The 21615-nt window shown below is 35.2% G+C and overlaps 1 protein-coding gene and 1 pseudogene across 2 annotated transcripts in view; both read left to right on the top strand.

Moving 5' to 3' along the window:
• TMEM87A (transmembrane protein 87A) overlaps positions 1 to 21615 on the top strand; it is a 37629-nt gene that overhangs the window by 3513 nt on the left and 12501 nt on the right. For both annotated transcript variants that reach the window (XM_055316730.1, XM_055316731.1), the window contains exons 3-12: positions 520 to 605; positions 4132 to 4245; positions 6156 to 6209; positions 6296 to 6340; positions 12367 to 12484; positions 16436 to 16497; positions 17277 to 17460; positions 18448 to 18547; positions 19435 to 19528; positions 21332 to 21404. In XM_055316730.1, the coding sequence (XP_055172705.1) occupies positions 520 to 605; positions 4132 to 4245; positions 6156 to 6209; positions 6296 to 6340; positions 12367 to 12484; positions 16436 to 16497; positions 17277 to 17460; positions 18448 to 18547; positions 19435 to 19528; positions 21332 to 21404 (930 nt within the window). The remainder of the gene's footprint in view (positions 1 to 519; positions 606 to 4131; positions 4246 to 6155; positions 6210 to 6295; positions 6341 to 12366; positions 12485 to 16435; positions 16498 to 17276; positions 17461 to 18447; positions 18548 to 19434; positions 19529 to 21331; positions 21405 to 21615) is intronic.
• LOC129504287 (U6 spliceosomal RNA) lies at positions 1329 to 1427 on the top strand (annotated as a pseudogene).

The following is a 21615-nucleotide window of genomic DNA, read 5'->3' as shown; positions in this document are numbered from 1 at the left end:
TAGTTCTTTCTGTCTAGTTTGGTATCTTTCAAGGTCTAAGCTATTAATTTTTCTCTCAGTGGAACTATTTTGACTACTGCCTTGTGATGTCCCTAATGTTATTCCTTGTTTCTCCAAATAGAATGTAACTTTTTTAAGATCCTGTTCTCCTACGGCCTAACACAGTGGCATGTAGCTTCATATACGTAAGTGCCCTGTTGAGTAAATATTTGAATGATAATAGAAGACTGGTTTTAACTTGGGACTGCTCTATCACTTCCAGTTTTTTCCCAACAGAGAACCAGAAATTGAGGTTTTAAAGGCATAAAAGTAGATACACTTAAGCCGGTCAAAAACATCTTCTGTGAACAACAGTACTTTTATCTGAAGAATATCCAGTTCTTTTTACGTATATTACTTTATTACCTTGTGTTTGGAGAAAAGATGGTCCTTGAGTATCTAAATTTAGCAGGAAAGATAGAATTTTAGGAAAAATACTTTGGCAATCATCTTTATTCACAAAGTTTTCTTCTTCTATAGTTGATGGAGAGCCTTGTGATGTATCTTTGAATATAACCTGGTATCTGAAAAGTGCTGATTGTTACAATGAAATCTACAACTTCAAGGTAAGGAGAATAAAACTAATAGACTTTCGATATCATCAGGTCCTAACCTGATAGAGGAAGGAGTGTTGTGTAGCTAGGAGGAGAAGAGCTGAAATTAGAACCTGGGCTTCCCAATATATAGACCTACCATGCTAGCAGTTCTCAAACTCTTCGGTCTCAATCCTTAAAAACTCCTGCAGACTCATGCTGTTTTTGGCAGCACTGTAGGAGTGGGGACAGTACTGACTCCTATCTTTGGTCCTCCATCTTGTTCATGTTTGCTCAGTTACTTCTCTTGTGGGGCTTTGTGTTCCAGTCCCCCTGGAGATTAATACACATAACCTTAGAACCTCCCAAGGCCAGGATCCGGGAGGCTTGTTTTAGCCTTCCATAAACCTATACATAGTTTTTACCCTTCCTGATGCACACAGGTGGTGCCACAAGATCTAATTAATGATTAGCTGTTAATTAGGTGCATGCCAGCCCTTTGGAGGTTCGTGGGGATTCTTTGATCTCACGATAGTGCCCTTCTGTGCATCCCCTCACTGTATAAAATCTATAGACAAAGGTCTGGATTTTGTGGAGAATAACCCTGCAGCTGCCATGAATTGTCCTCTGCCCATTTCCCTCCCCCGTTCAGTAAGTTACCCTGAATAAAACTACATAAACTAGAGTTCCCTGCTTTGTTTTTTGGCCTCAAAATACTTTCTTAGTTTGAGGAATACTTTATTGTCCCTCCTCCACCTTCTAACAAGCACATATACTAAAATTGCAGTAATATTAAGAAGATGAGCATGGTCTCTGCACAAGGATGATGCAATTCATGAAGCATTCCATATTAAAAAAAAAATTACTGCAGTGTCCAAAAAGCTTTTTGTTCATGTGGATCACTGTATTAGAAGTTACAACAGAGAATACAGAAATTTTTATTAGTGCATTTTAAAATAGCTGTAATAAACCATTACATGTAATAAAATATTTTTTTAATGAAAAATAACTTTTTCAAAAAAAAAAAAACAACTCAGAAGTGTGGTATTATTTTGTGTTTTTGCAAAGCCCTTCATTTAATATTGGATATAATAGAAGGCAGCTGGATTTTTTATATCTTCACTCACTTTATTGTGGTATATTATTTTGGTTGAAGTAAATGCACAAAGTGTGGCCTCACATAGGTACATAGTTGGCAAAAGGAATGGTATTTTAATAGTGTTTTCAGATAATTGTGGATATTGTTTTTTGTTTCTATACCAAACATAACAAGTGGGTTTCTTAAAATGGGTGGCAATGTGGAATCTAAAGTCGTACCAGTGAACTTTTTTCCTACTCTTTTATTTTAAATAAGTTGGTGTGTCATACACTTTGGTCTTTTATCCATGTCTGATTTTGTAACCTCGGTTATTTAGAAAATACTCTTTGACTGAATTTTATAAATCTTTAAAATGTTAATTCATTTTATAATGAAGTTGAAGTTCTATTTGTTAAAATCACCCTTCTGTCACATCAGAAACTCCTTAAGTATTGGAGGCTATTTGGCTCATGGTGAGGAAGACACGAGTTCTCCAAAATTCCAATTTTTGCTTGAAAGCAAGATTTTATCATTAGCAGTGAATGTCCGTTTTATTCCTTGAAGCAACAGCCTTCCTTTGCCCATTTTCAAGAAAATACCTCCCAAATAACCAACTCTGAATAACTAGTTTATCAGTTATTCTTTAGAGTAAATGAAAAAGTAGATAGTTTAGGTTATAAGTCAAAACAGGTATTAAGTGTTTTATCTCATTTATAGTATTTTGCATATTTCCCATTTCGTCTCATAGAATATTAAAAAAATACATGTACTCAAAGTCCAGATTTTTTAAGATTTTATTTATTCATTTGACAGAGTGACAGAGAGCGAGTACAAACTAGCCAGGGGATCAGCAGGCAGAGGGAGAGGGAGAAGCAGCCCTCCCCACCCCCCCCAACAGGGAGGCCAGGAAGGGCTCAATTCCAGGACCCTGGGATTACAGCCTGAGCCAAAGGCAGGCGCTTAACTGACTGAGCCACCCAGGCGCCCCTCAGAGTCCAGATTTAATAACATTAATACTTTTTACTGCTTCATCAAAGTCATTCTTTTGTAAAACTGGCCTGTTTTTTTTTTTTAAATGCTGTAAGTTTGTGACCTACTGCAATGACTAGTGGTACAGTTAGATGCCACTGCCTTGGTTTCCGATAAGAGGCAGCAATTTTACCCATTATTAGTTTTGCGTTATCAGTACAAGGCAAATAACATTATTTTATTAGTAGTAGTTTATAAATAGTTGTAGACCTCATTTCAGAGTTGACATAGTGCACCATACTTGTACAAGATGGATTTTTCAGGCCATTTCCATTCTGTTTCTATCCTCCATTTATTATTTCTCTTTTCCTTTCCAAAGATAGTCTAATTGGTCTTTAAAAAATGTCTGCCATCCAGTTGGTTTTTTAAACCTTAAGTGTTTTGAATATCTGCCTTGTATTAGGCACCACAACACCTTTTTTGTGGTGTTGGTGATTTTTTTTTGCTTTGTTATACAACATCGGATTGGATTGATACAATGGAGAAGACTAAAAGGACTGAAGAATTTCGAGAGAAATGATAGTATGTCCAGAATATAGTTTGAAGCGTTATTGATCTTTTTGTTAATCAGTCACTAATTGAATTTATAGTTGAAAACTTCTTACATTTGAAACTTGTGATAAACGGGTCAAGAGCTTAGCAGATCTAGTCTTTATAGATAAGACAAGAATATAAAAATTATCTTGGATTGCCACAGGACAGAATTATGGAAATGACAAGAACGTAATTGGAGATGTAAAACTGGAACTTAAAAAAAAAAAACACTTAAAAAAATAAAAGAAAGGGCGCCTGGGTGGCTCAGATCATGATTCGGGAGTCCCAGCCTCGAGTCCTGAGTAAGGCTCCCTACCCAGCACAGAGTCTGCTTCTGCTCTCCCTTGGCTTCTACCCCCACTCATGTGCATTCTCTTGCGCTCACTCTCTCAAATAAGTTAAAAAAAAAAAAAAAAACTGTTTAAAAAACTGGAGCTTAGAGGAAAGAGGGGAAGATTAGCGATGTAGGTTTGGGAGAAAAATCACTGAACTGACGGATGCTGCCGCGGAAATGACTTTTTTTCAGGATGTCAACAGTGGGCTATGAACAACTAGAGCAGTTTTGTGCTATGCCTTAGCTTACAAGCACAAGTAAATCTTTTTGTTGGTATTGGCAATTTAGTCAAATAACTCTTGATTATATTTCTTGTGACAAAACCTTTTGGACTCTGATAGTTTCCCAGTCTTCTAGAAATTTTAGAACTACTCTTTGTGAGCCATGGACTAGAATTCTGTACTTTAGACACTAATACTGTTAGATTCTTGGGTACTATTACACAGTTTTTATCTGATGCTGTTAATTTTTAAAATAGCATATCCAAAACTGTATCTGTCCTATAGACAATCTATTTATTATCTTCTAAGTACCTTACTTGTGAAAAGTAAGTTGTATATTTTGTATTCTCTCTGTTTTTACAGGGAGAAGAAGTGGAGACATATTTGGAAAACCTTAAGGAAAAGAAAGGCTTGTCTGGGAAATACCAAACATCATCAAAGTTGTTCCAGAACTGCAGTGAACTCTTTAAAGCACAGGTAATGTTTGATAGTGGTTGGAGGGAAATAGAGGTGAAATATGTAATATGCATTTTTGCTGATTCCCCATTTCCTACTTCTCAATTCTTTGTTCTGACAGAAATAACTTAGAAGCATGTTCTTAAGGTGCATAGTCAACCACTTAATGTTCATCTCATCAAAAAGAGGGTTTGCTTCCCTTTGTAAAAAACTAATCCCCATTTTTTTTATTATGGTGGAAAAAAAATTTACCGTTACAGTTTTTAAGTGTACCATTCAGGGATATTAAGTACATTTGCATTGTTGGGACACTGTCACTAATAGCCATCTCCAGAGCTTTTGTCATCCCAAACTGTTGCTTTATAACCAGTAAACAGTAACATTCCCCTCCCCCCATCCCTGGTAACAACTATTCTACTTTGTCTCCATGAATTTCTATATTCTAGATCCTTACAAGAAGTGGAATCATACAATATTTGTTTGGCTTCTTTCTCTTAGGGAAGTGTTTCCAAGGTTCATCCATAGGGCATGTGTCAGTATTTAATTCTTTTTTAAGGCTGAATTGTACATACATACAACATTGTTTATCCATTCACCCACTGATGGACATTTGAAACATCTGATTTTCAGTTCTCTTGTCATCTCATCTAATTGTTGTGTCCCCGAAAAATCAGTGTTTCTAGATTTTATTGCTATAGACCTGAACTCAAAGAGTTGAATTTCACACCTTTTTTTTAGGTAAAGGAGAAGAGGCGAATAATTTGTATTTTTAATGCTTACATATGTGTAATTGTGTAAGTGGAATTTGTATTTAAAATTTTCTTAAAAATAGTATCTAACACCAGTTTTTTAATAGAAAAATTATATGTTTGATGGGTATTGAAAATGGTTATTTTTAGCTATAGCCTTTTTGTCCTTCTTGTGTTTACTGCTTTGGAATATTTAGCAAATTGCCGTGAAGAAGCAGATTTCATTGAAAGCTAGGCTTTCTATCCAGTTACTAGAAGTAAAGTTGATTGATAAGAAGGTTTTAATTTAATAATTAATAGTTGACAAGCAAAAGAAGTAATTGGTAATTCAACTATAACACTTGATAATTGAGTGCTTGTCATAGCTTAGATTTTGTGGATTTGGAGGAAAAAATCCTTAGATTTTATTGATTTGGAGGAAAACATTTAGATTATCTTTAAAATGGTGGGAGAATAAGCTAGAAACAGTGGACTCTTGAGTAAGGGGCTTTCTGTTAGTTTTCTAGCCTGGGAGGTTTGGTTGGCCTTTCCTCGATTTGATCATGGAAAGCTACCTGTTGTATACTATTGCCCAAGGTTCACTTTCAGATCTGCTGTGATCTTTCCAGGGTCTTGGTATATACCCCTATTGGTAAGCTTACCTTTCCTCTAACAGTCAAATATAACAGAGTTGAGTTATGTGTTCTAATTACTCAGAAAAGAGAATGTCTCATCTGCTGATAACTGATAAGAAAGGTAATTAGTGTAGCTTTTTTATAGGTGTGAGTGTGTTGTGTTGGAAGGAGAACCTAATTCAGTGGACCTAAGAGTTAAAAAGCCTAAATTTAAATCCCATTTCTGCATCTAAAGCTCTATAACGTTGAGCCATTTTTTCTTATCTGTAGTGGGAGAAGGAATGATAAGATCTGTCTATCCTAAGCATGTACCTTCTATTTAAGGTTTTCTTTATTCTTAAAAGTCTTTAATTCTTAGTAGAAAAATTGAGTGGCCAGTTGAATTTGATATTATTTTTTAGTTCTCAACAGAGGTTTATTCATTTGTTTATGCTTAATTGGAAATCTTGTCTGCCAATGCCATTTTATTTATTGTTGCAGTAAGTTTTGCTTTAACCATTTCTGTGGATTTTGAACTATATTTTTACTATTATACATCTTTAACTTTAATGTTATATTTCTTTCATAGAGCTTTTCTGGGGATTCTGTGCACCGATTGCCTCTCTTAGGAGAAAAACAGGAGGTAATTGTTTTCATTGTTAGATATTTCTAAGAGTAAAGTAAAAATTTGGAATTAATTTCCTTTTCTTTTTTTTTTAATGTTTAAAGGCTAAGGAGAATGGAACAAATCTTACCCTCACTGGGGACAAAACTGTAAGTATAGTAGGGAATTTGGGGCATAGGACACATATGTCAGTTCTTAGGTTTATGTGTTTTGAACTATCTTGGTATTATACCATTTAAAAAAGGAATTTAAGAATGAAAGTTTAAACACCAAAATGTTGGGGTGCCTGGCTGGCTCAGTCAGTAGAGCATGCAACTCTTGATCTTGGGGTCATCAGTTCATATCTCACATTGGGATATGATTACTAAAAAAAAACCCGGGCAGCGCCGGTGGTGCAGCGGTTTAGTGCCGCCTACAGCCTGGGGTGTGATCCTGGAGACCCGGGATCGAGTCCCACATTAGGCTTCCTGCATGGGGCCTGCTTCTCCCTCTGCCTGTGTCTCTGCCTCTCTCTCGCTCTCTCTGAATAAATAAATAAATAAATAAATCTTTAAACAAACAAAACCCCAAATTGTTAATAATAGTTGTTGTAGATAGTTAAGTGATTTTTATTTTCTTCTATGTATTTCTTATGTTTTCCCTATTTGTTGCAAGCAATCTATTGTTTTTGTAGTTATCACCTCATAAATATGACTCATAATATAGGAAGAAACTTTTAAGAAAGAATCTCAAACCCCATCTAAAATTATCTTATAGAATATAACTGGAAGACAGTTTGGAAAATTCAAATGCCTTTATTTTCATATTTCATTTTCTAATTCCTGATAACTAATTCCTCAAAGCTTTATCACTTAAAAATATACAGGGAATAAGACTTAAACATGTTGGATCATGCTTTTTACAAAACTGAAATTTTACTTTTTTTTTTTTTTAAAGATTTTTATTTATTTATTCATGAAAGACAGAGAGAGAGAGGCAGAGACACAGGCAGAGGGAGAAGCAGGCTCCACACAGGGAGCTGGATGTGGGTCCCGATCCCGGGACTCCAGGATCACACCCTGGGCCAAAGGCAGACACTAAACTGCTGAGCCACCCAGGGATCCCTGAAGTTTTACAATTTATAAGGACTTTATTCAGACATACATATCTCAGAATTCAGCCTTTTAAAACCTGTAAAGTCAGTGGTTTTTATAGTATATTCATAAGTTGTACAATTACCAATCACAATTTAATTCCAGAACATCTTTATCACCCAAAAAGTCACTATATTGAATATAACAAAGCTATTAGCAGTCAATTCTCTTTCCACCCTTGCCCCAGCCCTAGGCAACCACTATTATTTCTGTCTACAGACTTCCTGTTCTATTCATTTTATATAAATCAAATCATGCAATTTGTGGTCATGTGTTTGGCTTCTTTCACAGTTTCAAACTGTCTTAACTTTTACTTCCTTACTGTACAGAACTTTAAGATCAGAGGTGAGTGATGAGTGCCTTCTCAGGTCTCTCTTGGGTATGTGTGTACAGCCCCTGCACATATGTGCACAGATCTGTATGTACTTTTAGCCTTGTACATTTTCAGGAATATTTTGGAGCCTTTTTTTTTTTAAAGACCTATCTATTTATTTATGATAGATACATATATATGTAGAGAGAGAGAGGCAGAGACACAGGAGGAGGGAGAAGCAGGCTCCATGCTGGGAGTCCGACGGGGGACTCAATCCCGGGACTCCAGGATCGTGCCCTGGGCCAAAGGCAGGCACTAAACTGCTGAGCCACCCAGGGATCCCCTATTTTGGAGCTTTTTAAAGCCCCTGTGGCCATCTCATTTCCAGTTTTTCTTTAAGTTTTTAGTCAGTGTCTTGATAGCCCAGTCTACTAACCTTGCCTAGGGACAGCTCTGCTTTTTCACAGTTTCTGCTGAGTGCCTTTGACAGTGCCCTGAGTATAGAATCCTTTCCACTGAACAAGGCTGGATCAGGTCATATAAAAGATGAGCCCTGAGAAAGGAACTTGCCCAATAGCTCTGCTACTGGGTTTTAGGGCATTTCCATACTTGTTCTGTTTTTTCCAGTGGCTGCCAAACTGTTGTTTTTCACAGTGGTTATGAGTTGTGAGAACTTCAGTTTTAAGGTGCTTGGACGAGGGACATGGGATTAGGATGAACAAAAACACCACAGGTTCATTTTTTGTTTTTAATAAGACTGAACTATTTTTCTTAAGGAAACACTTTTAGGGTTGGTGCAAGTCTTTAGCTAATCTCTGGACTTGCAAAAAAGTTGATTTAGATCATTTTTGCCCATGTTCTTATTGCTTTTAGGAATGAGTAAATTTTCAGAGCTCCTTGTTCTGCTATTCTGCAAGTGTCCCCACTGTCCCTGCCCTGATTAAAGTTTATAGAATTTTAACCTAAAAATGAGTTTGGCACTGCAGACTTTATTTTTTTTTGTGCTAATATGTATATATTCACTATCAAATTTAGAAAACATACATCAATGCAAAGAAGAAAATAATCATCTAGAATACTACCACATACTGCTAAAGTATAAATATATTTATAGGGGATCCCTGGGTGGCTCAGTGGTTTAGTGCCTGCCTTCAGCTCAGGATGTGATCCTGGAGTCCCAGGATCGAGTCCCACATCAGGCTCCCTGCATGGAGCCTGCTTCTCCCTCTGCCTGTGTCTCTGCCTCTCTCTCTCTCTCTCTCTGTCTTTCTGTGTGTCTCTTATGAATAAATAATAAAATAAAATCTTTAAAAAAATAAATATATTTATAGTTTTTTGTCTATGAGCATATTTATTTAATAATGGGCATCCTATAATATGTATTATGTTGTGGCCTTTTTTTTAGCTTCTCAGTATAGCATAAACATCCTTCTAGTTTAGTAAATACTATATGGCATCATTATTTAAATCCCTTCAGAGTATTTTATTGTATGATTATGTCGCAATTTGTTAGCTAACTACCTTTTAGACATTTATGTGTTTCATTATCTTGCAATTTTAAACAGCACTTTTAGTTTTGAAGATTTTTAAAAATTTTTATTTTCTGGTTTTAATACACTTCCATGTTGGCAAGCATGCTACTTCTATAACTTAAAAGTAAAAATCCCTTGTAATTTTATTTTCTAGTAGTTTTTTGTGATTACACAGAACCTGCATATTGACCAAAATGGAATCATATTACATATACTGCTATATAATTTTTAGTTTTCACTTAATAGATTGGTACATTGAGTGCTACTTCACTTCTTTCATGGTTTCATATATTTTATTTTACCATTTTTATATTTAACTCCTGGTTGATGTATATTGTTTTGTTTCCAAATTTTCACTATTATAGGTAAGGTCCCATTCATAATGTGTAGCTATATCTTTGTGCACATCTTTTTAAAGCTTTTATTTATTTATTTGAGAGAGAGAGAGCATGATGAGCAGGACGAGGGGCAGAGGTAGAACCAGACTCCCCTCTGAGATGACCTTGTTGAATATCACAAGTAATATTTAAAGCTATTTAGTCAGATTCTAATAAAAAGAAGTCAGATTTTTCTGTCCTTTGATAATTCTTCCTGAAAATTGGGCACAAGAGGAGAATACTTTAATAATTCTTTTTAAAGGATACTCACAAGTTCAGCACCTCCACCCCCTTTTATTAAAGCTCTGATAAAACATGTTTTTTAGACAAAGTGGCCTCTTCTATTCCTTCTCCCTAAGATTTAATGTTTTTATTAGCTCATTCTTATGGTTTTATTTAAGCAGTAATGTAATATATTTACCATTATGTTTTTTAAATTAGTAGATTTTCATTTTTAGAACAGCTTTAGATTCATAACAAAATTGAGCAAAAGGCAGGGTTCTCACATAGACCCTCCACAAATATACACTCAGGTTCCCCCCACCCCCCATCACCATCCTGTACCAGCCATTGTGGCACTTTATTACAATTGATGAACCAACATTGACACATTGTTATCAACTAAAGTCCATAGTTACATTAGTGTTCTTTGTGTTGTACAGTGTTTAGTTTTTAACAAATGTAAAATGACAGATGTACACCATTATAGAAAATAGTTTTGTTGCCCTAAAAAGTGGCAGTGCTCCCTCCGCCTGCCTAGTCGTCTCTCCCTCCTCTCAAGCCTCTCGCAAACATTGATTCTTTTTTTTTTTTTTTAAAGATTTATTTATGTGAGAAAGAGAGTTGGAGAGGTGGGTAGAAGGAGAGGGTAAAAAGAAACTCAAATTTACTCCCTGCTGAATGCAGTGTCTGACAGGGGGGCTCGGTCTCATGACCGTGAGATCTTGACCTGAGCCGAAATCAAGAGTCAGATACTTAACCAACTGAACCACCCAGGCACCCTTGGTTTGTTTTTTTTTGTTGTTGTTGTTACTGTCACCATAGTTTTTTTGTTTTTTTTGTCACCATAGTTTTGCATTTTCCAGAATTTCATATAGTTGAAATTGTGACATATAGCCCTGTCAGATTGGGTCCTTTCACTTAGTATTATGAATTTAGGGTTTCTTTATGCCTTCTCATAGCTTGATAATTTGTTTCTTTTTAGTGCTAAATAATATTCCACTACCTGAATGTACCACAGTTTATCTTTTTACCTCTTAAAGGACATCTGTGTGGTTATTATGAGGATTAAGGGCTATAATAAATGTTAAGTGTATGACAGAGTGCCTGACACACTTTTAAGATTCTTAGTTATTATGTTCTCAGTATTCTGAACTAGACTTGTCAAAACTTGGTTCCCAAGTCAAAACGTGCATATGGTTATTTTTACAGGCTCAAAATATGTATATCCTAGAGTTAAATGGAAACTTTGTCAAATCCTAGAATATGAGAGTTAATGAGTCCCTTTTGAAATTTGTAAGAGGTAGTTTTAAGATGTATAAAATAATACCAAGAGCAGCTTATTACACAAAACTAAGTTTTATTGGTTAGTGAACAAGTAAGTTCAGGGAAGGTTCAGTTAATTATGGGTATATAGGACAAGATGTATTTATAACTTTGAAGCTCTAAAATTTTTCTCATAAATTGCTCCTTAGTTTTGTCAGAAAGAGGCCTGCAGTCAGAGATAAATCAGTCTGTGATTCAGCATGGCATTTATGTTCTTGAGTGACTAACATAACCTAGTAAATGTATTACAGCTGTATAATCATTTACTTTGACATTTTGGATTTCTATCATGAATATAATTTTTGAACTCTTGGCCTTTTCTTGGGTTGTAGAATAACTCGAGCATTTGGGAAAACCTGTGACTCCACAGGAAAACACATACATATGTAAAATCTGTTATCCATATTGAGGGGTTTCATAATCAATGAAGCTTACCCAGAGGTGTCTGGATAATAATTTCTTTTAATTTTAAGACCAGAAGATAATATAAGTCTAAGTAGCAGTACTTCCTTTAACCCACAAGGAAGAAGCCAATAATTTTGTTTTATTCTCCTTTATCTTTGTGTTTTAGTCTTGTGTTCATGAAGGTCCATAGTGCATCTAGCAAGTACGGCAACAGATCTTTTTTGAAGGCTTTTTGTTTGGGCTGTGTGTAAACAAACTGGCCTTGGAACAGATTCTTCCCAAGTAACTAGTTTTGTAAACATGGATGCTGTTATCTCCACTTCCTTTACTTTGAGAGACAGTGGCTTTCCATGTAGAATAGCCATATTTAAATTTTTGATAAAAATGCGAGTCCTCAGTAAAAATTCTGGTAGTCTTGAGAAGGACATTGAACAAAGGGAATTAATTAAATTCAGGCATTAGTGTTTATATTATAATTCACTGTCAGCATCATGGGTGTTTTTGTTTTGTTTTAAGGTAATTTAAATCTCCTTAGTTTATGTGTGTAAAATATAACCAAGTATCCTAGCATGGCTTAATATAACATTCAGTTTAGTGATTTTTAGCTGAGGTTTTCCTTGTTAAAAAATATGTTAAATATGTGATTTTTGTGCATGACAACATAGAAGATTTTAGTAATTTATAGCCTAACATACTTTCTTGTATGTACTGTAGGCCTGTTTGTTTTGTTGTGCCTGCTGTTTTAATGATACAAGTGAAGAACTCAGCCATGTTTTTGGGCACATTCTGGGACAAGATTTTCATATTAATGTGTTCTTAGTTCTAAGACTTGCAGGTTTGATGTCTTTTTTCTTTTTTTTTTCTCTCCAGGCAATGCATGATCCACTGAAAACTTGGCAAGATGCGCCATACATTTTTATTGTACATATTGGCTTTTCATCCTCAAAAGAATCCTCAAAAGAAAATACACTTAGTAATCTTTTTACCAGTAAGTACATTTTGTTCCTTTTTACCATTCATATTATCTGGTGTCATGCGTAATGGGTAGTGTGAAATTGCTCTAAGGGAGGGAGTAATTAAGAATGTTTATAGTGTAACAGACACAATCTTAGGCACGTCACTTATGCTTTCTTATTATGTATTTATTATAGATACCAGATTTCATTTTCCTTCATTTGACCCTCCTGCTTTTAAGATTCTTATTTGGTACTGTGTTCTCAGTATTCTGCACTAGACATGGCAAACTTGGTTACTAAGGCAAAACTTGGGAAATTTTTAAATTAATTGACTTTGATAATTTTTTAATATCTCAGTTTTTGTTAGAGTTCTCCTTTCTACTCTTACTAACCCAATTCCTGCAGTCATCATGTCTTACTTGGAGTTTCCTGATCACTTAACTAACCAGTCTTTCTGTAGTTTCTCTTCCTTGTTTCTTCCTTCTTTGCAGTTTTCTTCCCTCCTTTCTCAAGTAGAATATTGAATGGAACAGTGATAATGACCATCCTTATCTTGCTCCTGACTTTATTGGCAATATTAGCACATTACACCATTAATTATGTTTACTGTGGACTTTCCAGAAATATTCTGTGTTTGGTTAAGGATGTTTCTTTCTTTTCCTCATTTGCCAAGTGAATTTTTCTGCCTTTACTTTTTTCTTTCTTTCTTTCTTTCTTTCTTTCTTTCTTTCTTTCTTTCTTTCTTTCTTTCTTTCTAGTAGGGAGAATGAATGCTCAGTTTTATCAAATGCTTTGATTGTATTGATTAAAATGATCATCATATAGGTTTCCCCATTTAATCTGTTAATGTGATGCATTACATTAACTGATTTTTCTAATGTTAAAACATTCTTGGGGGCATCTGGGTGCCTCATTGGGTTAAGCATCTGGTTTCGTCCCAGGTCACAATCCCAGGACATGTTGTGTTTGGCTCCCTGCTCAGCGAGTGTCTGCTTCTCTTTCCCTCTCCCTCTGCCCCTTTCCCTCTCAATCCCCCTCCTCTCTCAAATAAATAAAATCTTAAAAAAAAAAAAAAAAAAAAAAAAGATGTTAACCCCCCCCCCCCATTCTTGAATTTCTAAGATGCCCGTATTTGGTCTTGATACACACACATATACACATATACACATACACTTACACACGTGTGTGTGTGTGTGTGTGTGTGTGTGTGTATAGCTGGCTTCTGTTTTTCAGAATTGTATTTGGAATTTTTATTCATATTAAGATTGACCTATAATTTTCTTTTCTTGTAGTGTCACCTGTGACTTTTGGCATCCAGGTTATGCTGGTCTTATATAATGAATTGGAGAATGTTCCCTATTAGCAAATTCTGTGGAGTAGTTTTTTTATATGGATAGGATTATCCATTTTTTTGATGTTTCGTAGAACTTACAATGTGTTTTGGCCTAATGTTCTTTTTTCTTCACCTATATGGATTTTAAACAGCTGATTAATTTTCTTTAAATAGTAATAGGTTGCTTTTTAGTTATTCTGTTTTTACTTGAATTGATATTTTTGTTTTTGAGAAATTGTCCATATCATTCAAAATTTAAAATTTTTTTGGCATAAAATTATTAATAGTATTTATTTACCAAAAAAATCTGTATTTGTAGCTTTTTTCAATCTAAATATTGCTTTTATCTCCCCTTTTAATTTTATAAATCTTTGCAGAATTGTATTTTACTATATGTTTATCCCAGTGAACCAGCTTTTGTTAGTTGTCCCAACTATTTCTTTCTTGTCTGTTTCATTATTTCTTTTGTTTGACTTAATTTAAAATTTTTGTTTTTTATAGATTCTTATGTTGAATGCTTTTAATTCCCAATCTGGAAGTGAGTCTTATGCTCTATAGTTAGATGTGGTATAGCAGATTTAGGTAAACCAGCAGGTGGCTCGGCACAGTTTTTGGACCCAAGATTTATGTGTATCCTGTATTTCTAGGCCCACAGCTTTCTAAAGAGTAAGTCTAAAGCAGCAGTTACCAACATTTACTTTCAACCTTCTTTCTTTGAAAAGAATGGAAGGCCTGTTCCATTCTACTTCAGTCTCTTCATGTATCATATCTGGCTCTGGTCCTCCTTTTCCTTAGAATCCTACCAGTTTTCGTGATCCCACAGGAACTGCAATCCCAGCTGCCATAGCTTGCTTTTTGAGTCCAGAGTCAAGCATGACATAGCTTTAGCATCATAAACTGAGTTTTTGTTCAGTTTTGATACTTAGAGATATTTATCTTGTTTTTGAGCTTTTGTCCTTATTTTGTTTTGTTTTATCCATCTATTGTTAGGAGCTAAGAAGAAGGTACTCTGAAGCATGGACTTAACTACACCATGTGAAATCCCTAGAATTTTCTGGAATAGTTCTGTCTTCTTTTTTTGCCTTCATTAAAACCTCTGTGTCTCCCCATTGCCTGTAAAATGTCCACCTTGTGCAGCAAGGCTTGTAAAACTCTGCAGCTTGTCCCAATTTGCCTTTTGCTGTTTTCTTTCCAAATGCTACTATATGTATGGTACCATGTACAGCCTCAAACTACACGTTCTTTAAATATGTATCATGCGTTTTCACCTGCCTTCATTCATGTTATTTCCCCTGCCTAGATAGCTTTTTACTTTGTCCTGGAAAATACACACTCATCCTTCTGGGTTTGGCTCAGAGGGACAATTCTTTATCTTGCTTTCCTACTCTCTCTCCCTTCTAACAGGTAATCCACTAGTGGGTGGAAAACATCTTATCTTTTTATCTCTTCTGTTTTCTGTAGTGTGTGTCACATAGTAAATGATCAGTAAGTGTATTTTATATTTCAGCATAGAGCAAGGATTAGCCAAATTTTCTTGAAGGGCCAGATAGTAAATGTTCTCTCTACTACAGCTTCGCAACTCTGCCATTGTTGTGTGAATGCAACCATAGATAATATGTAAATGAATGGAGGTGGCTATTTCCCAATGAAACTTTATTTATAAAAATTGGATGACCAAATTTGGTCCATGTGCTATATTTTGCTGATCCTTGGCATAGAGTAAGCAAGGATACAATAAATATTGACTAATTATTTGATTTGCTGTTTTATTAAATTAAGGTGTAGATTTAATAATCAGTCTGCTTAAAATTCTTATGATTGTTATTATGGGCTGCTCCTTTTGTTCATATGAATGTTGGACCTGTTTTAGTTTATTTATTTGGTTTACTTTTAATAACAGTGTGTCCTTTTTGCTTGGTAAAAACCAGGAAATTTTTGTTAAATAGGCAGTTGTTTGTTGTCACAGACTAACACTTCTCACAGAAGTATTTATCAGACCTGAAATTTGTCCAACTAGTTTGATCAGTTACAATTTTAAAAGTCATAGTTTTGATTCCGTAAGGCAAATCTTTCAGATTCTTGTTATTGTCACTTGTTCTCATTAAATACTTTGTAAAAAATAATTAGTACTTTCTGAAAATGAGGCATTAATGTAGCAAAGTCCCATAAAATTGAAGTAGGAAAAAAAAGCTGTAGGAAAATGTAGGTGAGGATAGATAGAAGACAAGAGGATAGTAAAAAGAAGGAATGAAACCTGTACTTTTTTCAAAGCACATTAGTGACGTGTTGTAAGAAGAAATACATATGAAATATGTTTGGAATTTAGAGGAACTGAGTTATGGTTCCTATTGGGCTTTGTGGAGGAAATACCTTTAATGTAGTCTTTAAAGGATGTGTATGTGGGAACCAAGGGCTCTTTTATTTAATACACTGATGGGAGCAGAAGCATGGAGGCCTGTGCGGGATACAACATGAACCGTGAGCACACCTTATGAATTTCAGAGTGCTCTATAAATGTAATATTCACCAGATTCAAAATGGTTAAAAATAAATAACCATTTATTTTTCATTAATTTCATCAAACAGATATTATGCAGTGTTTTTAATTTCTACATCCTTTACATTAATTCTGAGAACTGTGTTTTGGCAGTGACTGTTGAAGTGAAGGGTCCCTATGAATATCTCACGCTTGAAGAATATCCGTTGATGATTGTAAGTGAATTTATAATCTTAACCTTAACATTACAGGAGTTTAGCTTGAAAGATTGTCCATGTTTTGTGGCAATATTCTTCTTTAAAGAATTGTTCCTGTGAACAGTTCAGAAAATACTTGTAGTTCTTTATTTACTTCTTACTAGAATATGGCCTTGAGAGTGTATGTCTATGAATTCCTTTGTGCTTCATATCATCTGTAGAATGAAGAGGTTGATGACTTGTGGAATTTCAGAATTGGAAAGTACCTCAAAGATAATTTCACATCTCACATTCTCTCTAGAATCCAAAGGGGGGCACTTCTTACCGCCCTGTAGTTTCTGATCCCATTTAAAGTAACTAAATGCTGATGCTTTGTCATGTGAATGTCTATGGGAATAGCCTTACTGTGTTGGCAGATTTCCCTTTTCCATCATTTCTTTCTTCTTTTCCCTTTCATAGTTTTCCCACATTGTATTTCATTGCCTTCAGATGTATCCTAACCCTGCCATATCTTTTTTCCTCTTCAGTGTTATCTTCATTTATGTAATTTTAGATCAGAGCTGAGAAGGCACTTTTAACGCAGAAGAACAGTTACTCTTAATGATAGGTTTTTAGGTAGTTTCTCTCTGCACGCAAGATCTTTTTTGTGTGTGTGTTAGTATTGAATTCCAAAGAAAAAAATAATTATTCTTAAAGTAGGAGATAGGATATGTCTTTTATCGTTTAAGACTATGTATTAATTCTAAATTGGCTGTTAGCCCTAATCCTCCTTTTTTTCTTATCCATTTGGATGACAGTTTTTCATGGTGATGTGTATTGTATATGTCCTGTTTGGTGTTCTGTGGCTGGCATGGTCTGCCTGCTACTGGAGAGATCTCCTGAGAATTCAGTTTTGGATTGGTGCTGTCATCTTCTTGGGAATGCTTGAGAAAGCTGTCTTCTATGCAGAATTTCAGAACATCCGATACAAAGGAGAATCAGGTATGTGACCAAAAAAATGTTTGCCATTTTGTGAGTCACCATCAGGTAAGACATGTGACAGTTTTCCTCAGGTCAGCAGTTGTTAAGTGGGTTGAACTTTTCAGTTACTTAATTAATAGAATAACTTTAATCACTATAACTGTAACTTTTGTTTTTAATCCCATAACTTATGGGTTCAGTAATTTAAGAGTGATTGTACTGAAATATATTGACACAAGTTAAAACAGTAGTGGCCATTTTGGGTAAGATTATCACTAACATTGAATCTCATTTGCCATGGATTTTTAAGGCACTGTTATTGTATTATACATCTAAGTCCTGCCAACTTAATAGTAAGTTGCTAATGATAAGACCTACTTTGATTTCAAAGATTTTAAAATACAAGGGAGAAGTACCTCTAAGAATTGGTAAAATAGAGTAATACCAAGAAAATAGGAGAGTACTTATGGTTTACTAAAGTAAACAGGTAATGACAAAAATTATTTTGTACTGAGGTTTTTTATGATAGTTCTGGTCCTCTCTCATCAGACTGTTTAATTATTGATTATTATAAGATTACTAATTAGAACTTTACCTGTCTTTGAAAGGGCTTGAAAATGGTAGATAGGAAAATGATTTGAAAACTCTGTGTGTCTGTGTGTGTGTGTTGTGCTTTTCAGTGTATATGTATATTTTCAATGTATATTCCCCAGTTTTTAAAAATGGGAACATTCCCTAGGTGTTACAAACTGTCCATGTAGGTGAGATATTCTGCTGAGGTTTTAGTGAAGTGGAGTTGGGGAGGGAAAGTCATTTGAGCACACACAGATTGCTGCTCACATGAACAAGGTAAGGGAAATCAGCTTGTGTACTTAATTATAAACATTTCAGGAGAGGTGTTCTCTTGGAACAGTATTGATCCCAATGCTTATTCTAAAGCACATTAGAGATCTAGAGCTACATTAGGTGAGATTATAGCACTCTTTATCTCTTGCTTCTTTCTCCTAGTTCAGGGTGCCCTGATCCTTGCAGAGCTGCTTTCAGCAGTTAAACGTTCACTGGCTCGAACCCTGGTCATCATAGTCAGCCTGGGATATGGCATAGTCAAGTAAGTATTAATTTTTTTTTATATGGAAGGACATATTAAAATACTGATTAAATTGAATCAGTATTGCAGGTTCCCTTGTAATTCTCAAAGAATTGGTATAAGAAATAGTTCTGTAATAAGACAGGTATCTAAAATTTTGTAGATTTGTAAAAGCTCGAAGATGTTAAGTGTTTCATTTCACTTCTGAGAACTCGAGCATTCAAATGCCATTCACCTGGAGATCTTGTTAAAATGCAGACTCTGATTGAATGATATTTAAATGGCAAGGATTCGAGACTTCCTCCTTCAAACAGAAGTTGCTGGAAGGAAAGACTTCATATTTTGTTGAATTCTGAGTTTACAAGTGTACAGTTTATCTAATGAGTTGCAATAGGATATTTACTTATATTGTTAAAATTTTTAGATTTGATAACGGTATTGTGGTTATGTCTTTTAAAAGTCCTTATTAGTTAAAAACACATGCTGAAATATATACAAATAGAAGATACGGTATCTAGGATTTGCTTGAAGATAATAGAGGAAGATAGGAAGTGTAGGAGGTTTGCACAAGGCAGGATTGGCCATAGCTTAGTGGTTATTGGGACTGGATGATGGATATAGAGGGGTTCATTATACTATTGAATGTTTCAGAATGCTCTATAATAAAAAGGTGTTTTTTTAAAAATTTAATACAATAATCAGAAACCAGATCTAAAGTTCTCATATTTATTATCTTGGTTTAAGACCATATGTTCTCCTGGGGTTTTTTTTCCTCTAATGAATCAAGTATGTCTGACTTACATCTTTTTAAGTTGTTGGCCTGTATATTAATTATCATGAGTTGCTGTTACTTAGCTTATTTTGCAGTTTGTGGCATTGGTACTCAACTTTCTCTGCTTCCTGTTTAGGCCTCGCCTTGGAGTCACTCTTCACAAGGTTGTGGTAGCAGGAGCCCTCTATCTTTTGTTCTCTGGCATGGAAGGGGTCCTCAGAGTTACTGGGGTCAGTACTGCTTAGTCTAAGTATTTATGGTCAGTTCAGATATATTGTTTGTCTTGAGAGAGTGAATTGAAGTGTCTGTAGGCTTCTTTACTATTTCTTCTAAATCACTTTTGATCTCTGATTTTCAAAATGTATGTATAATTCAAATTTTCTTCTTAATCTCTTAGAGCTTTATAAGTTTAATTTGTGACTAGAAACGAATGCTTTCCCACCTGTCCCTAAATTGCTACTTACTCAGTTCCTCCTCCCAGACAATAGGCTCTCATTCTTGTAGAAGTGGCAAAGATTGTAATCATGCACTTACTTGATAATCTTTTTTTTTTTTTTTTTTTAAGATTTATTTGTTTGAGAGAAGGAGAGTGTGCATGCGCATGTGCTTGTTGGGGAGGGGCAGGGGGAGAAGAAGAGAGAATCCCATACAGCTTGAGCTTGGAGTCAGATGCTCAACTCACTGTGCCACCCAGGTGCCACCTATTTTCTGTTTTAAAGTGATAGTTAGTGCTCTTTGCTTAACCAGCACTTGAGTTTCAAAGGTTTTTCTAAAATGCAACTAGTTGTTTCACATCATTCTTGAGAATTATAAATCATGCTTTTTGTCAGGGAGGGAAACCAAAGCACTGAGATATAAATGACAAAGAAATTTTGTTAGAGCTGAATTAATGTGAAGAAGTACTGGTCCTTCCAGTAGTTATTTATTTAAAAATCACTCTCAGAGAGATGCCTGGGTGGCTCAGTGGTTGAGTGTCTGCCTTTGGCTCAGAGCATGATCTCAGGGTCCCTGGATCGAGTCCCACATCAGGCTCCCCAGCTTCTCCCTCTGCCTATGTGTCTGCCTCTCTCTCTCTGTGTCTCTCATGAATAAATAAATAAAATCTTAAAAAAGAAAAAAATCACTCCCAGCAATAACCCATTAGATTCAAGGTGGTAAATGCTATGAACTTGACTTTGCCTTCAAGAAAACTGAGCTCAGTAAGTTTTGCAATAAATTCCCCCGTGAATAAAACACTTTATGGATATACATTTGTTTTTCAGATCACACTGTCCTCTATATAATTTCCTTCAACTTTTAGCAACTTTAACCCTCTGTCAATTCGTTTTCTTTCTATTGCTATAGTATTTTTCTTATCCCTTGGCTCTGATAGTAAACCTGGCCCTCTCAGCAATTGATGCCTGTATTATTTTATGGATATCCTTTCAATAATGCCCTGGTGATTGGATAAGCAGGTTATATAAATAACACCTTATATATATAAACTTGTGAAACAAGCAGCGTAGTTTTTGGGACAGATATTTGGTTCACATTTTATTTTGGGATGTGCTCTTAATATGTAGAATTATATTGTATTACATAATTCTGTAAATTAGTAATTTGTAATATATTAATACAGTACTTTGAAATATGAGAAGGGTCTTTTTAGACTTGTAGCTGAAATCACAGTGATAGGAGATTATAGAATGGGATGGGGGCTTATAACACTGCAATTGTTTGGTTTGGTCCCTTTTTAACATGGACCTTAGCATGCTAGGAACTCTGTGGTGGTTGCTTCTTATTAGTTAGTAGCGTGTTTTATTGTATTGAGACTGTGATCAACAGTTTGTATGAAATGCTTACAGCTGAGTAATTTATGTGATTGTTTATCAGAAGGGAAGAATGATGTAGGTACAAAATATTATTCCTTACTTTCTTTCAGTTTGAATGCAAAAGCATTCCAGATGATTATGTAAATACAGAGTCATTTGGTGGTTTCTTCTCTGTGCTCTCTAGACATCTCTTTTTCACCACCTCTTTTTCTTTGTCTGCAGGCCCAGACTGATCTTGCTTCCTTGGCCTTTATCCCCTTGGCTTTCCTAGACACTGCCCTGTGCTGGTGGATATCCTTCTCATTGGCTTGTTTGATGGCGGTCCATTTTCTCCCCTTGGAGTTGGGTTTCCATTGATCTTTCTACAAATGGTTTTTGCTGGTTTTGTTGATTACTTGTTACTTTGGGGAATAGGGTATATTCACTCTAACAACCTGAGGGCTCAGGTAAGCAGTTATTTTGTTTTTAATTTTAAAAATTGCATCAAGAGTTGGTGACTGCAGACT

This window comes from Nyctereutes procyonoides, unplaced genomic scaffold, assembly GCF_905146905.1.
Source record: "Nyctereutes procyonoides isolate TBG_1078 unplaced genomic scaffold, NYPRO_anot_genome, whole genome shotgun sequence".
In the NCBI taxonomy this organism is placed as follows: Eukaryota; Metazoa; Chordata; class Mammalia; order Carnivora; family Canidae; genus Nyctereutes; species Nyctereutes procyonoides.
The sequence above is the reverse complement of the archived record's forward strand: the minus strand, read 5'-3'. Positions and strand labels throughout refer to the sequence as shown.